General features: G+C 38.0%; 3 protein-coding genes and 1 long non-coding RNA gene across 17 annotated transcripts in view; 2 read left to right on the forward strand and 2 right to left on the reverse strand.

Annotated features, from left to right (window-relative positions):
- The first annotated feature begins 2,118 nt into the window (after positions 1–2,118).
- On the forward strand, positions 2,119–6,354 carry cgasa (cyclic GMP-AMP synthase a). The gene is made up of 5 exons (XM_048204985.1): positions 2,119–3,153; positions 3,610–3,832; positions 4,440–4,718; positions 4,846–4,945; positions 5,775–6,354. The coding sequence occupies exons 1-5, from the start codon at positions 2,161–2,163 to the stop codon at positions 6,118–6,120; spliced, it is 1,941 nt and encodes a 646-aa protein (XP_048060942.1). The 5' UTR covers positions 2,119–2,160; the 3' UTR covers positions 6,121–6,354.
- Positions 6,196–17,252, reverse strand: ddx43 (DEAD (Asp-Glu-Ala-Asp) box polypeptide 43). 3 transcript variants are annotated; one of them, XM_048204983.1, is made up of 17 exons: positions 16,774–17,250; positions 16,271–16,326; positions 14,527–14,653; positions 14,278–14,424; positions 13,800–13,881; positions 12,726–12,882; positions 12,493–12,611; positions 12,243–12,353; positions 11,981–12,122; positions 11,763–11,863; positions 11,281–11,368; positions 11,031–11,158; positions 10,122–10,231; positions 9,672–9,810; positions 9,472–9,559; positions 6,707–6,852; positions 6,196–6,487 (listed from the first exon to the last, which is right to left on the reverse strand). In XM_048204983.1, the coding sequence occupies exons 1-16, from the start codon at positions 17,126–17,128 to the stop codon at positions 6,718–6,720; spliced, it is 2,085 nt and encodes a 694-aa protein (XP_048060940.1). In that variant the 5' UTR covers positions 17,129–17,250; the 3' UTR covers positions 6,196–6,487; positions 6,707–6,717. The 3 variants fall into 3 exon arrangements, with proteins under 3 accessions (XP_048060940.1, XP_048060941.1, XP_048060939.1); XM_048204984.1 differs by lacking the exon at positions 16,774–17,250 and adding an exon at positions 16,619–16,652; XM_048204982.1 differs by having other exon boundaries at positions 14,278–14,653; positions 16,774–17,252.
- On the forward strand, positions 17,192–22,692 carry LOC125276951. Its single transcript, XR_007186784.1, has 4 exons — positions 17,192–17,283; positions 17,424–17,535; positions 18,740–18,867; positions 22,562–22,692. It is a non-coding gene; the product is annotated as an uncharacterized LOC125276951 (long non-coding RNA).
- Positions 17,578–23,011, reverse strand: part of kcnq5a (potassium voltage-gated channel, KQT-like subfamily, member 5a) — a 136,493-nt gene continuing 131,059 nt past the window's right edge. For all 12 annotated transcript variants that reach the window (XM_048204980.1, XM_048204974.1, XM_048204979.1 and 9 more), the window contains 2 exons: positions 22,543–22,672; positions 17,578–21,882 (listed from right to left, as the gene is read on the reverse strand). In XM_048204980.1, coding sequence (XP_048060937.1) covers positions 20,818–21,882; positions 22,543–22,672 — 1,195 coding nt within the window. In that variant the 3' untranslated portion in view covers positions 17,578–20,817. The remainder of the gene's footprint in view (positions 21,883–22,542; positions 22,673–23,011) is intronic.

Genomic DNA, 23,011 nt, shown 5'->3' on the forward strand with positions numbered 1-23,011 from the left:
GTATCCTAAAACTGTACTCAAGTAAAAGTACAAGTACTTATAGAAATATTTACTCAAAGTAAAAGTGAAAGTAATAATCCTAATAGTTACTTGAGTAAGAGTAAAAAAGTAAAAATTTTACTCAAGTAGCTCGTTACTAGTTACTTTTATTATATATATATATATATATATATACACACACACACACACACACACACACACACACAATAGCATGTTATTATTTAATGTTTATTATTTAAATAGATATTTAATTTATTATCATAATTAGATATCTTTGCAACAAACAAACATAGAAGAGACAAGCATTATTTCTAGCATCTGTAACCCGAATGTATCGTTACTATATTAATAATGTATACAGCTAACGTTACATTTTAAAGAAGAGAGAAAACTCTTTACATGTGCTCGCGCACATATCTGAACTTGACACAAACAATGATCAAATACACATTGACGGATCTTCGGTCTGTTCTCCAAAATGTAATCAAATGTATATTTCAGCAGGCGCGTGTAAACTGCAACTGTGTCAACGCAAAGCGTTCATTTTCAAGACGAACAGGTCACTGGCGCCGCCATTGCGCAATAGTATATGTATAAATTAATGTATAAATTAAGGTATATGCCCATAAAAACGGTAAAGAAATACTACATACTTTTGTTATAGTGACGTAATAATCTGTTTGGTTGTAAAATGTCGGCTATTGGCTGTATCATGAAGTAAAATCAAATGAAATCGATAGGCCTACCTGTGGAATTGTTCACAGACAGCATACGCAGCTCAACTAATAAAGGTCTTCATTGCTGGCAAACAATTGGATGCATTTGCAGATTTGCTTTTAATTGACTGGAGGTCCACTGCCACTTCATCCGCTCCGAGTGAGAAACCGCTTCAAACGATTCAGCGCGTGCAGGAACTGAACAAATCATTCAAACTGATTCGCGAATCAATTTAGACAGCTTTACCAACTTGTTTGATCAAGTCTTTGAACAGAATCGACTCAAAAGAGTGATTCATTTGTGAATGGGGCATCGTTCATGAAAAAAGAGACAGCGCGCATGGAATAAACTACGCATTTCTTAACATTTACAGTATTGAATTAAAATAAAGTAACGAGATGAACGTTGCCCATTGTAGCTAAGTAAAAGTACAGATTTTTCATTACAAATTTACTCAAGTTAAAGTAAAAGTACCCACATTTTAATCTACTCTAAAAAGTACAAATTTTCCAAAAAACTACTCAAGTAAATGTAACGAAGTAAATGTACTTCGTTACTACCCACCTCTGGTGGTTCAATATTAATATTATAAAGTGACGAGAATATTTTTGGTGCGCCAAAAAAACAAAATAACGACTTTGACTTATATAGTGATGGCTGATTTCAAAACACTGCTTCATGAAGCTTCGGAGCCCAATGAAACAGCGTATCGAATCATAATTCGGATAGCGTGTCAAACCGCCAAACTGCTGAAATCACGTGACTCTGGCTTTCCGAACTGCTGATTCGACACGCTGATTCATTATGCTCTGAAGCTTCATGAAGCAGTGTTTTGAAATCGGCCATCACTATATGTCATTATTTTGTTTTTTTTGGCGAACCAAAAATATTCTTATCACTTTATAATATTAATATTGAACCACTGTACTCACATGAACTGATTTAAATATGTTGTTAGTACATTAATGGATCTTGAGAAAGGAAATGTCATTGCTGGCTATGCAGGCCTCACTGAGCCATCGGATTTCAACTAAAATATCTTAATTTGTGTTTCGAAGACGAACGAAGGTCTTATGGGTGTGGAACGGCATGAGGGTAAGTAATAAATGACATTATTTTCCTTTTTGGGTGAACTAACCCTTTAACAATAACAACAACCATGTAAAATGTAACATAAAAAAGTATTAAACCATTTTTTGGTTTAATATCAGCAGATATTACAATTAATAGACAGTCCGTCCTTGTGATAACTACAGCCCCGGTCTACACATTTTTTTCAACAAACTTATAGGCTATAACACGACACACGGAAACCCTAAATAGGCTACAGTGTGGCCCAGATAACGTCATGTAAATACCTCATAACATTTCGAAACGTAGAGGCTGGCACAGTACCATCTGCATCCTGACGTCATTGTTATATGTAACAGAAACCTTCCTGTAATGCATAACTGCGCGCGTCTCCTTCGGTACACCTGCAGTCATGAGCAGCAGAGAAGACAAAGCAGCGTCCGCGCGACAAGTCCTGACCAACCCAAAGCTCCAGCAAAAGCAAAAGGGAAGAGTAAGAAGCAGCAGAGAGATCACCAGAATAGTGACACAGAGGATCAATCTCCGGAATGCGCCGAGGACAAGGGCGAACTAAAACGGGGAAGCAGAAAGCGACAGAGTAAAAAGGAGAAAGATCCTCGTGACTGTGAAAGTGAAGACAAACCTCATGAAACACCGGCACCAAAACGGGGAAGCATTATTCGACAGAGTAAAAAGCAGAGAGATCCTTCAAACAGAGATTGTGAGTCTCTGGAGATCTCCGAGAGAAAATCCGAAGAAAACACCAGTGTGACATCTAGAAGTGCCTCTGTTCATGATAACGCTAACAACTCTGGCGAGAATGACAGACAAGACAGTGCAAAAAGCAAGCGACAGAGTAAAAAGAAGACAAATCCCCAAGACTGTGAAAGTGAAGACAAACCTCAGCAGACCGCCAAGAGCAAGTCCGGTGAAAAAACAGCACCAAAACGACATAGTAAAAAGCAGAGAGATCCTTCAAACCTTGACAGAGAACAATCTCCGGAAAATTCCAAGAGCAAATCAGAAGAAAAATCCGTTGCAAAACCTAGAAGGCTGCATGGATCTGCTGCTGAAACAGACTTTATTGGCGCGAGGAACACACAGGATGCTCCTCCGGCGCTTAGCGCGCGCAACAAGAAAAGCGCAGAAAAAACTGCAACGAGAGGACTAAGCGTCGATGACACACTGGGAAAGATTCTTAAAGACACTATTGAGAAATTAAAGATCAAGAAGTTAGAGCGGTCTAACGCATCCAGTTGTGTTAATGACATCACGGATAAAGTCATTGCACATCTTAAACAAAACACGACCTGGTGTGCAGATATCGAGAGCTTACGAACGGGAAGTTATTACGAAAACGTTAAAGTAAGTGTTGCAGTGTGACATGATAAGGAGAGCGATCAATTGTTCTGTTGTCATTTATTTCAGGAATGAATTATGTATAAGTGTGTAAAAGACAAGTCTCTATTAGTTGATAACAGAGTAACACTGTTTCAAATCTGAATAAGACAGATGGCATATGCCTGTATTAATCAGAATTAATTTACAAACCTTAATTTACATCAGAGCATGTCCAAAAGGTAACAGGCTACTTGTGATAGTAGATACAGGCATTTATGAAAATTCAAGCTTTTTATATTGCGCGCTGATGTTTTTATTAAACATGGCGATGGAATGAAATAATAAAGAAACTAAATGCTTTATATGTCATCAAAGGCTACAGATTATATGGTCTTGGGAATTGTTATCAATGGGATCCTTGCCAAAAAAATTTTTACAATTCAAAACAACCATCACCAGCTTTAACTTTTTACATTTTAGATTTGTGAACCAGATGAATTTGATGTCATGCTGACTATTCCTGTAGAGAGAGTGAATATAGAGCAGTTCGATGAGGCTGGAGCATTTTACAGTGTTGCACTGAAACGACATCCGAATAAACATCCTCTGGACAGGTTCCTAAATGAAGACAAGACCATTCAGGCCAGTAAAATGCTGAGTGAATTCAGAGATGCCGTAAAGGAGGCCTTGGAGAAGCTTCAATGTAAGTCAAATTTATTTTTTATAAATATTTCATATATTTATAATATCTGTTACACCGTGTCTACACCAGACGAGAAACAATACTATTGCAGTGCAGAAGCGCCTTAATGTTATTTGGCCAGTTCTCAACTGAACCACAGCCTCTACTCTTAACCACAATGGTAACCCCCCAAAACTCAGACATAACAGAATCCCTTTTAAAATCCAACATAACAGAACATTAAACACTAACAGATCACTCCCTATAGTAATCTTAGGCAAAACATAAAATAACACTTAAATTTAACATTTACTCTCCTTTAGCAGTCTGAAGCAAAGTATACTGGGAACTAGCAATCTGCTGTAACATTCCATTTTGAGTTCTGCTTAATATAATCAGTTGAGTTCACTTAACTTTTTCTGTTAAGTACAATTAACTATGTAATATTGGAGTAAAATTAACTAATTTCGTATTCGTAACTCGTTTAGTAAATGTGACTTAGGTTTCACACACACAAATATATATTGGCAAGAACACCTGAGGTACTGAGGTATCCCAGCAATCTCATCTCCTTACATCCTTCCCACAGCTCTAAATTAAAAGACTACAACCTTTGTCTTGCTTTCAGCTAATCTTTCTATAGACAAAATTGAGATGCAGAGAAAGAAGGCAAGGTGCCCTGCAGTGACATTGGAAGTAATAGCAAATGGAAAGACCATCTCCATTGACTTCGTTCTCGGGCTTAAGGTTCACCGTGCAAGCTGGCCAGACTTTACAAAAGATGGCTTCAAGATAGAAAACTGGCTTGGTAAAAAGGAAAAAGCTGATATGAAGCGTCAACCATTCTACCTGGTGCCTAAATATGTGGGGAAAGGAGATGCAGAGCATGAAGGAGTTGTTGCAAAAGGTATAATGTGTTTATTGTTATCAGTAATTTTCTTTGTGTTTTATATGTATATGAGATATGCAAGTGCAGCCCTACAAATAAAAACAAATATATACAATCATTTATTTGAAAAATGTTCTCTACGCAGATTCCTGGCGAATCTCTTTTTCACATGTTGAAAAAGAAATTCTGAAAAGGCACGGCCACTCCAAGACATGCTGCGAGGCCGCTGGAAAGAAATGTTGCCGGTAACTATTCTGTGCTTCTCATGTGTCATGCTTTGATTTGTATATATTATGTACATATATTTGCATACAAGAAACCGATTTTAGTTTTGGTAGTTCTTCATTGCTTGGATGAAAATACTAGTCTGTAGGTCCAGGAAAATGTAAAAAAGTGCATCTAAAGTGCAATTAAATAAGCTTTTCATGCACTAAGGTCGTGTGTCCACCAAAGCGTTTTTAGCCAGCTGAAAACGCTAGGCGCTCTGCTTAAAACGCCTATCTGTGAGCGCTTGAGAGCGCTTCTGCAGCGCAGCGTTTTTTTTCCGTTGAGACGCTTTGTTGCTATGATACGGAATATCCGCGGCACTGTTACTTATAACTGATTTTGCAGGTAATTTGTTTCAGACTTAAAATGTAAACACAATGTGAAATTACTTTGCTATGTATTTTCGGAGAGCAGCAATATTAATTCCTCATCCATTTTGTTCCGTTCTCTGTTTGTTTTTTGTTGTTGTACAGCAAGAATGTTGTGACGGTTGGCCGGTGTAGTATTTGTCCCGCCCCTCCTCCACTCTGATTGGACGGCTGGCTAAAAAGTGACAGTGATGAGCGCAGCGTTTTACTCAAAGTTGAACATTCTTCAACTCGAGGCGACCAGTAAAAAACGCCCAGCTCTCAGCGCTTGAGCGTGAAAAAGACGCTCAGCGCCTCGTTGCGCTCCTGGCGTTTAAAAAACGCGGCGCTCCCATTGAAAACAATTGAAAAAGTACGCTAGCAGCTGGAAAAAACGCTCTGGTGGACACGGGGCCTAAAGATGAACTTTGATTAATTTTACTTTTGTCCACTTCTACAGGAAGGAGTGTCTAAAGCTTCTGAAGTATCTTCTTCAAAAGCTCAAAGAGGATGACTCCAAATCCAATAAAATGTCCAACTTTTGCTCCTATCACGCAAAGACCACCCTGCTCCACGCTTGCGCTACAAGGGGAGATGACAGCCAGTGGGCATACAGTCAGCTGGCCGACTGCTTCCAGCAGCTTTTGGAAGACTTTGTCAAACACCTAAAAGATCGTCATCTCCCTAACTTTTTCATTCCATCCCATAACCTCCTACAGCAAGCCACTCCAGGTAGCTGTAAATTTCTGGCAGATGAGATTGAATCACAACGCAATAATAACTTCCCTATTTTCAGTTCTTTATGATTTTCTTTTAATTGCATTTATGTATGATTTATCTTGATAGTTATCTGTAGTTCAATTCAATAAACATCTTCCAAATAGTTTTCAAAGGCTTTTATTTGATACACATTCAACTGAACAAGATAGTTATGTCATCTAAAGTTAAGGGCGTTTTACCTCACATCAACGTAGATAACAATAATAAATGTTACTGAACTGGAGAAAAAAAAAAAAAAATTCCCATTAAAGAAACATCATGCATATAAAATGAATCAGTGTTTCTTAAACAAAACAAAACTTAAATGGTCAATTACAAGGACTTCAAGCATCAAGTGAGAGGATTAACACTTTAAAAGCTTATGAATTAACTCCAGTAAGTAGTTACATCAACCTGAAAGATAGAATAAAGATCAATGTTACTATTGGCACAACAGATGCAAATGCTTAAAAAGTACACATTTGGTTAAGAAACATCTGGTTGAACACTTAGAAAATTTGGTTAAATCATGGTTCATTTTATGAATTCTTAAAAATCTGTTTTTAAGCTTTTAACATGTTTCCTATATGTTGATGTGATTAAAAAAGCATGATAAAATGAGAGAAATATTACCTTTCAAGAGATCAGAACCTCTGCTCTGAGCCTCCTCTGAAACGACCTCTCTGTCCTCCTCCTCTGCCTCTGGGCGCAAACATTTCTTTCTCCCTCTGGTGTTTTTCATAACGTTCAGCCATCAGCACCAGTTCTTCCGGTACATCCTAAAGAAAGGGAAAAATGCTTCCCTTTATTCAGATTCTCCATTAGGATGTTGTATTCATATACAGTATACACACAATAAACTAAAGACAATCTCGTGGAATAAGGTATTCTCTTTCAATATATACTCATACACATGGCTGTTACTAAAAGTCCACTTGGTTGAAGCACCTTTACTAGCAGAAGGTTGTGGTGAAGCTTTTGAAAGGTTGTTTAGTTAGGTGATAAAACTTGAACTAGTGCAGGGAGCTTTTTTTTTTCCTTTTCTTTTTTTACATCAAAACTGAGCATTTGACAAACAAATCTTCAAATTTACACCTTGCAATGAAGGCAGACCATATTAGTGAAGGACAAATAAATAGGGGTGTGATGAGACGGGTATCTCACGAGACGAGACGAGACGAGAGATTGAGTTCACGAGACGAGACGAGACAAGATTTTTACACACTATTTTTAAGAAATCTTCAATGGCGAAATACATGACTAGAAAAAATATTCTGCAGGTGTATTTGAAATGTTTTAACTAATCATCTTATAATGAATATCATTCAGTTCTACTTTCTGAGTATGAATTATCATATGCAGTAAAAGACAACAATACTCAAGTACTGTAAAAGGTTTTGGCACTAACTCAACTGACTGACTTCTCTTCTGTATGATTTCAGTCTCTTCAGACCTTACTGTACATGATTTATGAGCTTCTACAACTTTTGACCTCCTAACTGAACTCCTTTCCACAAACTGATCATAGAAATAAAACAGTATAAATAAAAATGGTAACACTTTACACAATAAGGTCTCATTTATTAACATTAACATATTAACCAACATCAACGAACAATGAGCAATATATTTGCTACAGTATTTATTAATCTTTGTTTATGTTAGTTAATAAAAATAGTCATTCATTGTTAGTTCATGATAGTTCACAGTGCATAACTAATGTTACCAAATGAAACCTTACTGTTTGTGCTTAATAAGATTAAGAGAAAACTGTTATTCGTTTTTATAGTAACACTTTACATTAAGTGCAACCATAATCGCACTCTCTCAATATTCAAAGTGCAAATAAGACCAAATTTTTCTTTGATACAGAGCTAAGAGATGGTTACAACTTCACTGCCCAGCCTAAAATAGCTTTCATATTGAGAGATATTTGCATTCATCAGGGAGTCGCTTTGCGGGGTATTAAAATCGCGTTTGAACGCGCGCGCGTTTACTTTCACTTTCAGCGATCGCGCATAACTCTGTAAATATGGAGCGGCGGCGACTGTTATCCAACTGAATTAAATGTTTTTTATTTAAATAGCTACAAAGCAAAACGACAGCGGAGGCGTAATGTAAACGTAGCGGTGGCATATTCTTTCCTAATCATCCTAACACTGTCATGGCAACATCACGAGACTACTTTTCGCCTCGACGAGAAATCTCGTCACACTTTAGATCTCGTCACACCCCTACAAATAAATTCCTGAAAGAAAAACAAAACATCTGGACGCACTGAGCCATACAATGAAAAAAATGCTAACAAACTTTGAAATATTAATTATAAATGTAACAATATGGTTGATATTAGTTCATATATGGCTGATATTAGATATCACTCTATAATATCTATATCTTGTGAGACTGAATAAAAAAAATCTTGAGGGAAAACTACTGAATTCAACTGACACCAAATACCATGTACAGTGGAAAACTATACTGGGACTATTTCACTTATTGGACCATTTCTGAAAACATTAAAAAGACCCTTTCATAGTGATATGACCGAGATATATAGTGCATTCCTAATTATCTGTCTAGATTTAAACAACACATGCAGAGCAGGATGTGTCCCAATGAACAGTGTAGGGGAAAGTTACTATTACAAGTAATGCATTAACAGTTACTTAACGGAATACTGTAGTTACTTTTCTGGGAAAGTGATGCATTGCATTACTTTTGCATTTTTTCCCTCATCAGGGCTTGGCTTGCTTGTTTGTTTGTTTTTAATGACAAAAAAAAAGTTATTCTATTTTTGGCAAACGTAAAGGCCCTTTCACACCATAAGTGAAATTAATAAGCCTCAGGCAGAAGGAAATGCAAATTCACACCTGTACAATAGAGGACACAGCTCAGACAAGAAAGTTCAGCACTCTTCAACAATAAAAACAAAAAAATGAAACAAATGTGATGTCTATCTAAAGTCATTTTTTGCTTAGTATGGTTGGATCATTGAAGGTCAGCAGCAAAGGTATTGGTTAATAAAGTGAAATTAAATACATAAAGTAAATTTGTGTTATTTATCATTTAATTAGTGCAGGTTTGCGTAATATTCTGAGTTTGCATTTCATTATTTTTATTCATTTTGGAGGAATACTGAATCTGTTTTTGTGCAAGTGAGATGAGTAAATGCATGTTCACATTTAGCAACTCACATTACTTGTAATGCTTTACCCCCAGCACTGCCAACGATTACAAGGTGAACTAAAAAGGTCTCTGACATTTCGGTACATCCACATCACACAATCTGCGGTGAGAACCGAAGCATCCGATTTATAACTACTCGGCTGATTTGCGTTCTTTACATAGCAGTGATAAACATAATGAAAGGAGTGGATGCCTGCAGGTGTGTTTACCTGACCAGATCTCTCCAGAATGGTGATCAACTCAGAAGCTACTTTCCAGTCTTCTCTTGTTACCAGGGTTACAGAGGCACCAGACCTCCTAAGTCAAGATATGGACTCAATTACATAAAGAGCCTGAATGGTTGCATTTTTTATTACAGTTCTTATTGTTTCTATCATTTCACAGTCACACCCGTCCCTGTTTGACTCACCCTGCTCGACCAGTTCTCCCGACACGGTGCACATACTCCTCCACATTCCGAGGGAAGTCATAGTTGAAAACATGCGTGATGTCATGAACATCTAGCCCCCGAGAGGCCAGGTCGGTCGCCACCAGAATCCGCACACGACCTTTGACAGTGGCCACGGACAGGTAGACAGCAATCTCAGAGATCAGTTTTGGTTAAATATTTAAGGTCCAGGTACAAATAGCTGACTGCAGCGAAAGATGTCATTTTGCTTAACTAAGTCTCCATTTTCTGTGCCAACTAGTGCTAACAAACAGTCAGTTTGAGTAGCTGGACAACAACAACATTGACTCAACCAAAGGAGACTACCTTTCGTCCAAACAAGGAAGACTGGGTCATCCTTTTTACAATTCTCATGCTATTAGGGTCATAGAAATTGCACTCCACTTTTCTATTTACTGCTTACCAACATACCATCTCTAAAGTCCTGCAGTGCCTCTTCTCTGTCGCTTTGCTCTCGGTCTCCATGCAGAGACTGAACCGCTACACCCTGCAGACACAGGTCACTGGAGAGGTCATCGGCTCTATGCAGCAGCAGGAAAGAGAAATCACAGTGAGAATCTGTTTCTCAAATGGTTTTGCTTCATGATTTTACTCTGGAATCAACAGAGTTTGGTATACAGTTTTGGTTGATCATACTCTCGCAGGTCATTAATTCACCACACAAACAAATTGTGGCCATTGTTCAAGTGAGTCTTAATGCGGTTAGGGTTGTACCTTTACCTTGCATAGTTTTTTTTTATTGGTTTGAGGATGAAAGATACCACAAACAGCACCTCTAGAATAGAAACCACCTTTGCTGCTATAAAAACAATAAACCATCTAAATTGCAAGCACTGGATCCAACAGCAGATCTGTTCTTGGTCAGATTAAGCACTACATTTTGTCAGGCTGAAAGAGTTATAAAGAATCTGTTCCAAATTGAGTATTCAGTTCTAACATTTGTTTGCGCAACTTTTGAAATTAATTACCACAAGCTGCCCAGTGCACTGGGGTGTGGAAGAACAAAACCTTATTAAAGTAAGTGACAAGAAGAATTTTATAACCACATATAATAAACGGACACACCCTCTGACAATGGAGAAATGCCAAGTTTCATTTTTAGAAAAGAGAAGCATTTCCCCACAATCAACCACCTTTCAAGAGCACACGTGTGCTGATGTGCAATGACTGCCTGTCACGTCAAGTGAACATAATATAATTGATATTATGCAATATCATTTCAGCAGAATTTGAATGTGCTTACAGAAACTCCTCCCACATCCTGTTTCATGGAATTGAACCAGAGTTCCTCTCATTTAAGTTTCGCTCTGAGAAACTCACTTTATTTTTTTCCCAACGAATATTAGTACTTTGTCTTGAGGCTCCATTCGGTGGATGAAGTCAAAAACATAGTCTTTTTTTTCTTCCTCCTGAACGAACAGCACTGTCTGATGAACAGTGTTCACCGCCTGAGGGAGACAGATGCAGAAGGGGAATTAACTGGGGACTTTTAATAAGGAGGCCAAACAGAAAAGTTATATTTGACCTGGTATTTGGGCATTACCCATTATAACTGTAACTGTTCACTCACTGCTAGATCTAAGGTTCCCACATAAACCATCATGGGCTCTTTCAGGTAGGATTTGGCCAGCCGCCTGACACCTGTTGGCCAGGTGGCACTGTAGTAGAAATAGAGAAAATTACATTAAATTAATGCAGCAAAAAAGCAATCATCCAAATGTCCAAACTTCACGATAAAGCATTTAAACTCTTTTGAAAAATATTAGCCCCAATTCTGCATTTAAAGGCTAATTCACACTGCAACAACAGACATCGACCAATGGCAACACACAGTTTTTTTCGGGTTTTGTCGGATCAGTGCGTTACTCGTGTTGGCATCTTCTCAGATATTCTACAAATCGATAAACGGCAAAATAACACGTTCAGATGCCATTTGTAGGGTTGTGCGTACTATAGAAGTGATGTACTGAAATCTGACGAATGTCTGCATTTAAAATATCGTTTTCAGATAAACAAACATTGTATTGCAACGACAACAACAACAAAAATCACCTAGTCATTACAGTTTGTCTGTCAGGTCGAATATCTAGAATGATTTTCATGATTTGAGGTTCAAAGCCCATATCCAACATTCTATCAGCCTCATCCAACACCTGGAACAAGAGACAAAAACACAAAATGTATCCAACATTAATTCAAATCTATTTTCAAATTTTTCCCTAAAAACACATTCGTTACTGTCCCAGTATGCACTTTTACCATTAACTTACCAGATAGGTGATGGAGCGCAAGTTGATGAGCTCATTCATCTGCAAATCGTTTAATCGTCCTGGTGTGGCAATGACTATGTCCACACCACCGGTCACTACTTTAATCTGGGCCTTTCGGTCACCTCCTCCATAGATACAGATGCTACAGCAATGAAAGGAATTTTGAGCAAACAGACAAAGAAAGCAGGACACTAGATGAATTCTTAAATGATATGTTTTACATAACATTCTGATTGATTTGTGGGACTTCTGGTTACGGCACCTTTTAAATCCTTTGTAGCTGTATTTGTTGCACTCTGCTTCAATCTGGAGGGCCAGCTCACGAGTGGGAGTCAAAACCAACATGCCAGGGCCATCTCTCCTGTCCCTGGGCCTGCAATAATTATGTATACCAATCAGTGAGGTTAAGGAATGTACAGGAGTACAACTAACAAACTAAATAAATACATTTTTTTAACAAAATAAATAAATAAATAAATAGATGGAGCACTGATACTCTGGTACAGACTTACACAGGTTGCTCATCCATATGAATAAAGCCAGGAAGCAGGTAGGCCAAAGTTTTGCCTGTTCCTGTCTGGGCTATTCCAATCAGATCTATTCCTTTCAGGATTATCGGCCAGGCTTGTGACTGAATCACAAGACAAAATAACCAGGATTACATTCATCCCCAACATGTGAAGCTTTACATCCAGTAGAAAAACAATATGGTATAAACAAACACATGAGAGAGATGTTTCTTCACCTGAATGGGAGTTGGCTTTTGAAATCCCACTCTGACAATGTTTTCCATTATTCCAGGATAGTGAACAAAAGCCTCCTCAAAAGTGCACACTGGATTGGGAATGGTTCTTTTATCCTCATCTTTCAGATCATCCACAAAGATGTTGTTGTTCTCTTTTCTGTTAAAGTAGAGAAAAGCAGATGTACAAAGTCAAATACAAACATGCAGTGTTGCAATAATGTTATCTCAGTAGTTTTAGATGTGTTTTGCATCAAAGAAATAAACTAAGTGGCACTTCTAAAACTTATACTATAATGCAGTATTTTTCAAACAGGAGCCTCAGCAAACTTTCAAGAGGGCCTCAAAATGACAAAATAAGCTAAAACAAATAAAAACAAGATATTTAATATTTCAATTCATGACCTCAACAACTGATTGACTCATTTGAAGAACCAGGATTCCCACAATCTTGGAAAACCAAGATATGAGTTAGCCTAATTTTAAAAGTGTAATTTCTAGACCTGGAACCCTCATGCAAAATAATAAAAGCTTAAAACGCATCAAGCATTTTACTAAAGAATATATATTTTACTAGTAATGTCAAGTATTCAAATATTTTATCAGATAGAGTTATGAGTCATGTAAATTCATTGATAACCACCCCAGAAACAGAAACTAAGTGCTCACAGATTAAAAAACAAAACAAAACAGGGGCAAGAGGGCCTTTGAATATTGCTGTGGACAATGGAGGGACATGGAGTGAAAAAGGTTGAACCACGGCTACAATGGCTTCTTATAATTTGATATAGTATTAAAAGAGTATACGAGAAAAAACAAGTAAAACAGCACACACAAAAGACATTGTATCGTTCAGTAAAGATACATTTTCCAAAGTACATTGTTTTTCCTCACCTAAAACATTAAAATAATAAAACGCTCACATTCAAAGCCTTAAATACTGGCACAAGTTTCTGAACTGGGATAATAGCCAAGTGTGCCACAACATTCTTATCTCAGATCATTCAGGTTTGTTATTAAGAGAAATGCTGCCATCTGTGGGCTAATGTGAAGACGACAAGTTCAGACCAGTCTTACCTCCAGATTTTTACTTCTTCTGCACTACGAGCTGCCACTGACTTTGCTTCAATATAGAAATCCTTCTTTAGAGTGGGAAGATCTGCAGAAACCAAAATAGCTGTTAAAACAGGTATAGTACTTATAGGCCTGGTTTCACAAACAGGGCTTAGATTAAGGCAGGATTAGGCCTTAGTTTAATTAGAACATTTAAGTAGCTTTTATAAACATGCTTTAGAAAAATACATTACTGTGTGCATCTTGAGACAAAACAATGGCCCTGACATATTTTAATATACAAGTTGCTTTCAGTTAAAACAGCTCAAACATGCATTTTATCCTGGGATTAGGCTTAAGAATAGTATTTTATATCAGACTAATATATATATATGTTAAATATGTAATACAGGTTTGGGACAACATAAGGGAGAGTAAATGATGACAGAACTAATCTGAAGTAATGATCACATCATCTACACTAGAGCTTCTAGAGACTCACCTTGCCATTTAATAGCTTCATATTTGTCACGGTTTTCTCTCAGTGCAGTCCAGTCAATAGGTACAGGTGTTGGAGCAGCTGCAGCCACAGCTCGTACAGCAGAAGCTGGCCAGCATGAGTCACCCTGATATCCTGCATCGCTATTTCCTGGAGATTCAAATGTAAATGTTAAACCTAAATTATCGGTAATTAACATTACAAATAAAAAGCACAGATTCTTGTATCTTAGGGATTTCGGTACTCTTCTACCATTGCGGTATCCAGGACCTCTGACAGAGTTCCCATGCACCAGATCTTCAATCATGTCTTTGGCTTTGAGCTGAGCATCACAGCTTCCAAAGATAAGCACCTCAGCATCATGCGCACCACGGTTTATCTGCCAATCAAACATAATTCAAAGTGTCATGTGTTACACACAATGTGAAAGGATTGGAATAGTTTACTTGCATTTGAAAATTATCATGAAGGTGTCATGCATGTTGTTCTAAAGCCATATGCCCTTTTCTTCCGAACAAAAAAAAGTGCATTTTCAAGAAATATACCCCATACACGACACAACATTGACAGTTTTCAAAATGACTCTTATCAACATTGAACTGAAATGAGCTAAATAACGACACTATTAACTTCTATAGAGCTGCTTATAGCTGAAATTAAAGTTTTCATAATTGATGAATTTGGCAAATTTAAAATTGTTATTGAACTGAATTGGACTGATTAATGACAGACTTCTGCAGAACTGTTTTATAGCAGAAATTAAAAGTTGTTTCATAATTCATTAACTGTGCAATTATTGAAATTAATCAAATCAACATTGAGCTGAATTGGACTGAATAATGACACTGGCGTCTTCTGTAGAGCTTCTTAACAGCTGATATTGAAGTCATTTCATAACTTATGGATTTGGCAATAATTTTCATTTTTGCACTTCATTTGCATCCAAAGAATTTTAAACTGCTTTAGGTGTGACGGGCTAAAAGGGAGATCTAACTTAACTTTTCCAAACAGCATTTTTTTTTTTTTTTTTGGCATTAGTTGCCATTCACCTCCAGCATTTTTATATTTATGTAGAACAGTTTTATTCTAGTTAAATGCATTTTTACCAACACTTGAATGTGGGTAAGTTTAATTGAAAAAAAAAAAAAAAAAAAAAAAAGTATTATGATTTCAGTATTTCAAACAAAAAGATGAGAAAATCGATTTTTTTCCCAAAGACTAGTACGTGCATAGCTTTCATAGCTTGTTTCTGCCTATGGTTTCTGCTCCTTTTTGACTGTTTTGATCCGGATAGTCTCTTCTCGCCTCCTACCGTATAACAGTGAAAACGACGGAAAGTCAGTGGCGGAGAAGCGTTTTCTCAAATGACGGAAAATTCCGTCAATAGCGGGGAAAGAACGCGCAAAGACAGTCTAAAAACGCGAGACACAGCGCTCAGGAGTGGTTTTAAAAAAAAGCGCAGCACAGAACGCGAGAGTCTCGAGACGCGCATTTGAGACGTGATGCAATAACGTCAATATCAGAAATAGGCAAACTGCAGAATTTACAGATACAAGTTTTGACATGGAAAAAAAAGAAAATAAGATAATAATGAGCGCCTCCTCCGCCATGTTGCCATTATATAAAACAGTTGTCATGCCAACTCGCAACGCTTGCCCCGCCTCCAAGTTCTTCTGATTGGTCCACTGTTTTGGAACTGACATTGATGAGCGGGGCTGCGTGTAAAAGTTGAAATTATTTTAACTTGACACGGTGTCTTAAAACGCGGCGCTCATGTGTGAGGCGCTGCAAAAGACGCGAGACGCGAGTGTAACGGTCATGCACGTCCGTCAAGCGCGTGTTTACATAGAAAAACAATGGGAAAGTAGCGCATTGGAATAGAAAAACACGTTCTGTGTGAACGGCCCCTTAAGCTCTAGTGTGTAGATACAGGTTCTTCTGAGCTTTTTACATGTGACTGCCAACATTTATGGTAACACTACTGTATTTAACTTGCCTTTATCGATGCTCCACTGCTCTCTTCGAGCTCCCGAATTTTCGCACCACCTCGACCTGGGCAAACAGACAGAGACACACGAGATAGTCAAACAGTAGTGATGGATGTCCAACTAACTTCCACGAATCGGTTCTTTTGAACAGTTTCAAAGACCCGCATACAAAAAAAACATTCTTCAGTCATTCTTCGATCAGCCAGGGGTGCGTTTCCCAAAGCGAACTATGGTCGTAAGTTCCGTCGTTACCAATAGAGTTCAATGGGACTTACGACCATAGTTCACCAACGATGCTTTCGGGAAACGCACCCCAGATCCTCGGTTCACAACGAATTCTCTGACTATCACTTCACTCATCGGTTGTCGGATCATTACGAAGGTTCTGTTGTCGAGAACCGCGCGGGCCGAACAAGTCGCATAACTGAACGAATCGATTTTGTGAATAGTTTCCACCGATTCAGTTGACAAAAACTGCTGCATGCCTAAATGTTCCACACCTGTGTCTTACCTATTATCCTCCCCACCAAAGAGTTTTCCACATGTAACGTTAGAGCTTCCGGTGATGAACCTGATCCGTCTCCACTACTACGACATCCTGTAGGTCCAGCCCTGGGACGACTGTAACTAATGTTTTTACCGGCTTCACCGTCACAAATATTTGATTCAACGTTTCGGTCCCTCCAGTTTGTCCACTGCTCGCCCTCTCTAACGTTACCAAACTTTGCGCCGACACTCGTGGCTTCTCGGCTTCGCGCGCCTCTCAAAGACGGAGGCCTCCATGACTCTACCGGGGCGTTTTTAACGGGTAACGGCTTTGAAATCGCCACACCACCCGCATCGTATTCATCTTCCCAGTCCGACATTTAAAACAAACATACAAGAACACAAGTTTAGATAATCGACGCTTCCTTCCCGATGTATGCAGATCAGAAACCTCGATCAATATCCGCTCACGTGATCCCAAATGGGAACCATAGCAACTGTGATTTACTGCTATGAAAATACTGAAAAAGCTTTAGTAATCTCCTTTCTTGTTTATTTATTGACAGTGGCAATTAATACCAAATTTACCATTTTTTATAGTAACAGTGATATTTTGGTGGACTACATTATTTACGTTATTTAAATTATGCTGTCTATTTTTTTTATTATTTACAGAACATATAATTAAAGGCCTCGTACTAATTGATGCAGTACCTCTGCGGACCACTGGGTGTTGACAGCCACTGCAATAAAGGGCTTTCGGACCAGTAAAGAACTAAAACTGATAGTAAGACAAGGCATACAGACATTAACATCAAGCAAACTAGACCAAGTTTCAAGTCTTTTGTTTATTTAAGTATTATCATGATCATAAATTTTCATTTTGCATTTTTCAATCAGAGCATCAACTCTGTTATGTGCACAATGATGAAATAAATTATTCTGAATGACAGAGAACACTAGCATTATCAAGCATGTATATTAAGGCCAGTTTCTGTGTAATAAATTATTTGATCTGGTGGTAAAACAAAGAAATGCTGCTTTAACTGACAGACGCTTTAAGTTCACAGCCAAACAGAGTATGTGCAATTATCGAAATATAAACAATTTCAATAAGAGTTCAAGGTATGAGTGCTGTTATGGATACAGAAGTTTTATATCTGTTTAATAAAATGCAAAAAGGCACCGTAAAACATTGAATTACAAATTAAAGAAGACTTTCAGAAAATCAATAACAATATAGTAATATTAATTATAATGTGTTAAGAAGACTAATATTTCTGTACAACCTTTTTCTGCATTTCAAGCATCAATTAGTTCCACAGCTGTTGACATTTTCTCAGTTCGATTCTCAGGTGCCTATATTATTTACCTCAACTCTAGAGCAAAATAAGCATCTCAACTATCTCTGGATTATAAATCTTATTTAAAGCATATTCATGTTAAAAACGATTCATCACATTTGCAGGTTTCCTCAACACATCTGAACAGTTGTGCTTCCAATTGTACAGTGCCAAAAACATCCTCAATGTACACCTCGGATGCTTTTAACGAAAACGGAAAACAAAACAAATTAACACAGCTAATCATGATTATTCTACATACACATAACGATACAAGTTACATTCTAAGTTATACAGACAAGCATTTTAGCTAAAGCACTCATCGTACCATTCAGAATTATGGAATTAAAAGAAAAAAAGTGTAGAACAGAGGTTACAAAGCTGAGGTTTAGGTATAAGATGCCTGCTTGCTACAGAATTTGAAGGGGGGGGGGGGGCGGGGGTATTGCTGCAATTCCAATAGAAACACATTTGTGAGACTTTCTACTTGACAGCCAGATCATTTCTGATTATATGGATGCAGGTTACAAAACAATCAAAATACATGTAAAATTTACTTACAATCATTAGTTATGATATTGTGACTGTGATTTATTGTCATGATGAAAAGGATGCATTACCTTCCTTTTTTCTTTTTTTACATTTTAGGAGCCAAATATCTACACGAGGACTTGGAATTAGTAAATTCAGAAATCAGTGCTCTTCAAAAAGCCTGATCTCACAGGACGTTACACCATAACATCCCTCTAGTAACAGCATTCATCTTTCTTCACATGGTAAGACTCTCAGGTTAAGTGGTTACATGGCTAAATTAATAAAGCTATAAGAGTGAAGATGCATTTGTTTCTTAACATGGTTTTGGACCAAGACCATCTGGTTTACTGCTATTCCCTCCATAATTCTTAACACATGCAAATGAGTGGACCGCCAAACATTCAGAAGGAAGTGGGAAATGAAACCCAATGCTGAGCGAGGGCTTATTACTACAGGTGCATACACGCTTCCAATCCTATTTGCTGTTGCATTTCAAACATGCCGAGTCCATGCAAGCCTGAAAGAAGTGCTCATTCAGTACCATAACTCTTCATAACTGTCAAAGAATATTATGGGTTAAATGAAACTTAAGCTCAAACAACAGTGTTTATTTTGTAGATTAACACAAAAAAAATAAGTTCAATACATCCCAACTCGTCTCTTCTTCAGTTGGCATGAAATGGAAATTCACCCTCTCTAAATGCATATACAGTAGATTAGAGTGAGCCACTCACAATGGAAGTGAATAGGGACAATGTAAGTGCTATCAGCTTCACATAAATTCTCTGCTAAAACATATATTATGTGATCTTTAAAGCCTCTCAAAACTGCATGTTTGGTGAATCAATCAATCAATCAATAATGAAAAAAATTCCACAATGTACGATAATTTCAGAATTTTGTGACACTTCAAATGATGGTCGTTGTAATCATAGGGCTTCTATACTCATTGATCTTGATGCGGATCCTACGTCTGCTGTCATGATTGTGAGGAGAACGTGGTGTTAGGCATGTCTTCTATCTCATCTCACGTTAGGTCTTCTCGGGCAATCATCGTGGAGGATGACTCTCTCTCTCTCACAAGCACAAGTTGACGTTCCTGCCGTGGCACTTAGATCATTTTTTTCCTAGCTGAGGTCGATAGTTTAGCAATATAGACAATGAGTGCTGAAAAGTAAGGTGAAGACACGGGAGAGGCAAAGGTCGTGTCAAAAAGTTGTTGGTCTATATAAATAGCTGTATTATGTACGTTTAACTCGTGTACGATAATTTTCTTCCAGATACGATAATTGTGAGCTTCTGGTACAATACTTCTGGACATTTCCAATCTGGCAACATTAATAAATAATGACAGAATTTTCATTTTTGGGTGAACTATCCCTTTAAGAAGACGCAGATATGAGCTATGTGTCATTTAAAGTTTTAGATCCAGTCACTGTCTTACCGGAATGGCTCCTGTTCATTTTGTGTTCTGTGCGCAACTCAAACGCTACATTCTCCACTCACATAAAAGCTGTTGTCTGTTAATGAAGTTTTGACAGATGAACTTGCACCACAAATAAACTTTTGTTGTCTGAATTGAAGACTTTTTTTAGTCACCATTTATGATATTACTTTAGTCACTGTTGCTGTTGTTAAAGGTAACAGATTTTGATTTTATTGTAAGCTGCTGCACGAACAGGACATTTCGAGACTCAAACCTGTAAGTAAATAACAAGGTGAATGTAGCGTTAGTAAGTGATTTTTGTCACACTTACTTAAACTGCTTGTGTCGTGTGGCTATACTATTGAAACAGTGAGTACTGTATATTAATGTTTACCAATTAGCCCCGTTCACTTCCATTGTAAGTGCCTCACTATAACTGTAATTATTATTTGGTAAAGAAACTTTTGAGGTGATCAGTAATATTCCACAAATGCTGTCGATTGAGCTTAACATACATTAACCCAGAATATTTTATTAATGTTTCTTCCCCAACAGTTTCTCATTAATATAAATTCTCTTTTTTGACAAATTGTCCATGCAATGATATGTACGTATAAACAGAAACGTATGAACTGCGTGTCTTTTTCTTGTGAAAATTAGAAAACGTATAGAGCGTACAGGACGCTTCATTTCCTTTGGAAAAGAAGAACATGAGGGACATGAGGTTGTGTCCAGTCTACACAGTGAAGTTCCTGTGCTCCGGGGGTTATTCGAGGCATACGTGAGGCAAGTTATGGGACTCGAGACTATCTCTTGGTCCAGCCTGGCTGGGAGACGGCCCACTGGCTCCTGTCCGTAGCAGCTCAGAAGAGAAGGTTGTATCGTTGCTTTGTTGGAGGAGGAAGCTGTCGCTCTCCGTGGTGTCCAACTCTTTGTCGTTGATGAACAGCTCTGTATCGCCCCAGTCAGCCAGCGGCTCGCGGTCGCTGGACTCATTGTTGCTGCTGCCGCTGCTCCGAGTGGACAGGCTGGGATGGCAGTCCGCAGCAGATGGTAGCATGAGGTTCTGAGCGGAAAGAGACTTTCCGAGCCCACGCTCAACCTGTAGCGAGGCAGCTGCTGTGGAAGACATGAGCATTAGAGGATCAATGTCAAGGCTCAAGTGTCTTCTCCACGACCCATCTTCCTTGGAGTTGCGCTCGGGCTTGTCCCGTAGCTGTACTGTGCTTTGAATACTCTCAGCCTCCCTGTCCGACTCAACCTCGGTTTGGGTACTCAACAGGCAATTGCTCAGACACTCCGCCCGGCTCTCCTGTAGCGTCTCTGGGATAAGGCCGGTAGGCCGGCCTTGAGGCGTTGGTACCATAGGCGGGAGCTGAAGGGTCGTTGAGGTCGAATGGATTGTCGGGACCGGCCTGGTCAGCTCACTGAACCGCTGGTGACTTCTGGAAAGGTTGTTGGGGGTGAGAATGGGAGGAGGGGACACTGGGTAGAAACTGTCCGGGCTGGAGGGTTGGTTGTTGAGAAGAGGAGAAGGTGAGTAAGAGGAGGCTGAATGTGGGTAACCAGTACCCAAGTTGAGTTCACTGGGGGCCAGAGCAAGATGCAGACCACGGTGTAGGTTACTGCTGCCCGAATGAGACACGCTGCTGCCGGTAAGCTGGGAGGATGATGACAAATCCTTGCTATGGATGGAGCTTTGGTAGTCGGAGGTCTGATCCAGCTCGAACAGTGGCAAAGCAGAGAGACCAAGCATCGAAGACGAGCCTTTCTGCAACACCTGCCGGTATATATCCAACAACGAGTCCAGCTTTGACTCAATGGACTGGACCTATGTTATATAAGAAATAAGAAATCACATTGAATGTTCCTGAATTTTATGTTTAATTATCATAAATGTGTACAAGTACACTACTGTTCAAAATTTGGGCTTGGTACAATTTTTTTTGTTTTTGAAAGCAGTCTCTTATGTTTACCAAGGCTACAATTATTTGATAAAAACAGTAAAATTGTTTAATATTATTACACTTGTACAAATTAAAATTACTGTTTCTATTTTAATATATTTTAAAATATTATTTATTCCTGTGATACCAAAGCTGAATTTACAGCATCATTACTCCAGTCTTCAGTGTCACATGATCCTTCAGAAATCATTCTAACATTCTGATTTGCTGCTCAAGAAACATTTCTTATTATCATCAATGTTGAAAACAGTTGTGTTGCTTAATATTTTGTGGAAACCATGATACTTTTTTCACTTTTCTTTGATGAATAAAAAATTTAAAAGAACAGGATTTATTTGTAAAATATAACTCTTCATAATATTATTTATAAATAATTTTACTGAGACTTTTTATCAATTTAATGTATCCTTGCTGAATAAAAGATTTTTTAATTTAAAAAAAGGAAAAAAAAAAAATTAAATCTTATGAACCCCAAACTTTTAAACGTAGTGTATGTTTCATTAGACCGAATTCATATGGCTTACTTGTCTCTCTACTTTACAGACACGGCCAAGCATGCTCATGTCATGCTCCAGGGACTCTCCTTCTGGGAGGATTTTCTCCCTGCCTTTCCTATCTACTGATATCTGCCCTTTTCCTAGTATCTGATCCACCCTGAGGAAAAAAACAAACAAAAAGATCATTGAGCATACGTGAGGATGTACATCTTTAAACTTCTGTTCCTCAAGCTTGAGCATGGCACAGCACAGCAGGATAAGACTGGACTTTGGTTAGTGAAAAAGAAATGAAGTTAGTGCATCACCATCATCTATTTTTTTCTATGTTATAAAGACGGTAAGAAAGAGATGCTGATTTATTACTTTTTTCAAAATGATATAACTACAGTCAATACAATTGAGAATTGGATTATTTACATTATAAATGTTACTTGCTCTAATGTAAGGATTGTCAGTATCTGATCTACCTACGGTTAAAATATTAAATTCAAAATGA

The sequence above is a fragment of the Megalobrama amblycephala genome, linkage group LG10 (genome assembly GCF_018812025.1).
Source record: "Megalobrama amblycephala isolate DHTTF-2021 linkage group LG10, ASM1881202v1, whole genome shotgun sequence".
In the NCBI taxonomy this organism is placed as follows: Eukaryota; Metazoa; Chordata; class Actinopteri; order Cypriniformes; family Xenocyprididae; genus Megalobrama; species Megalobrama amblycephala.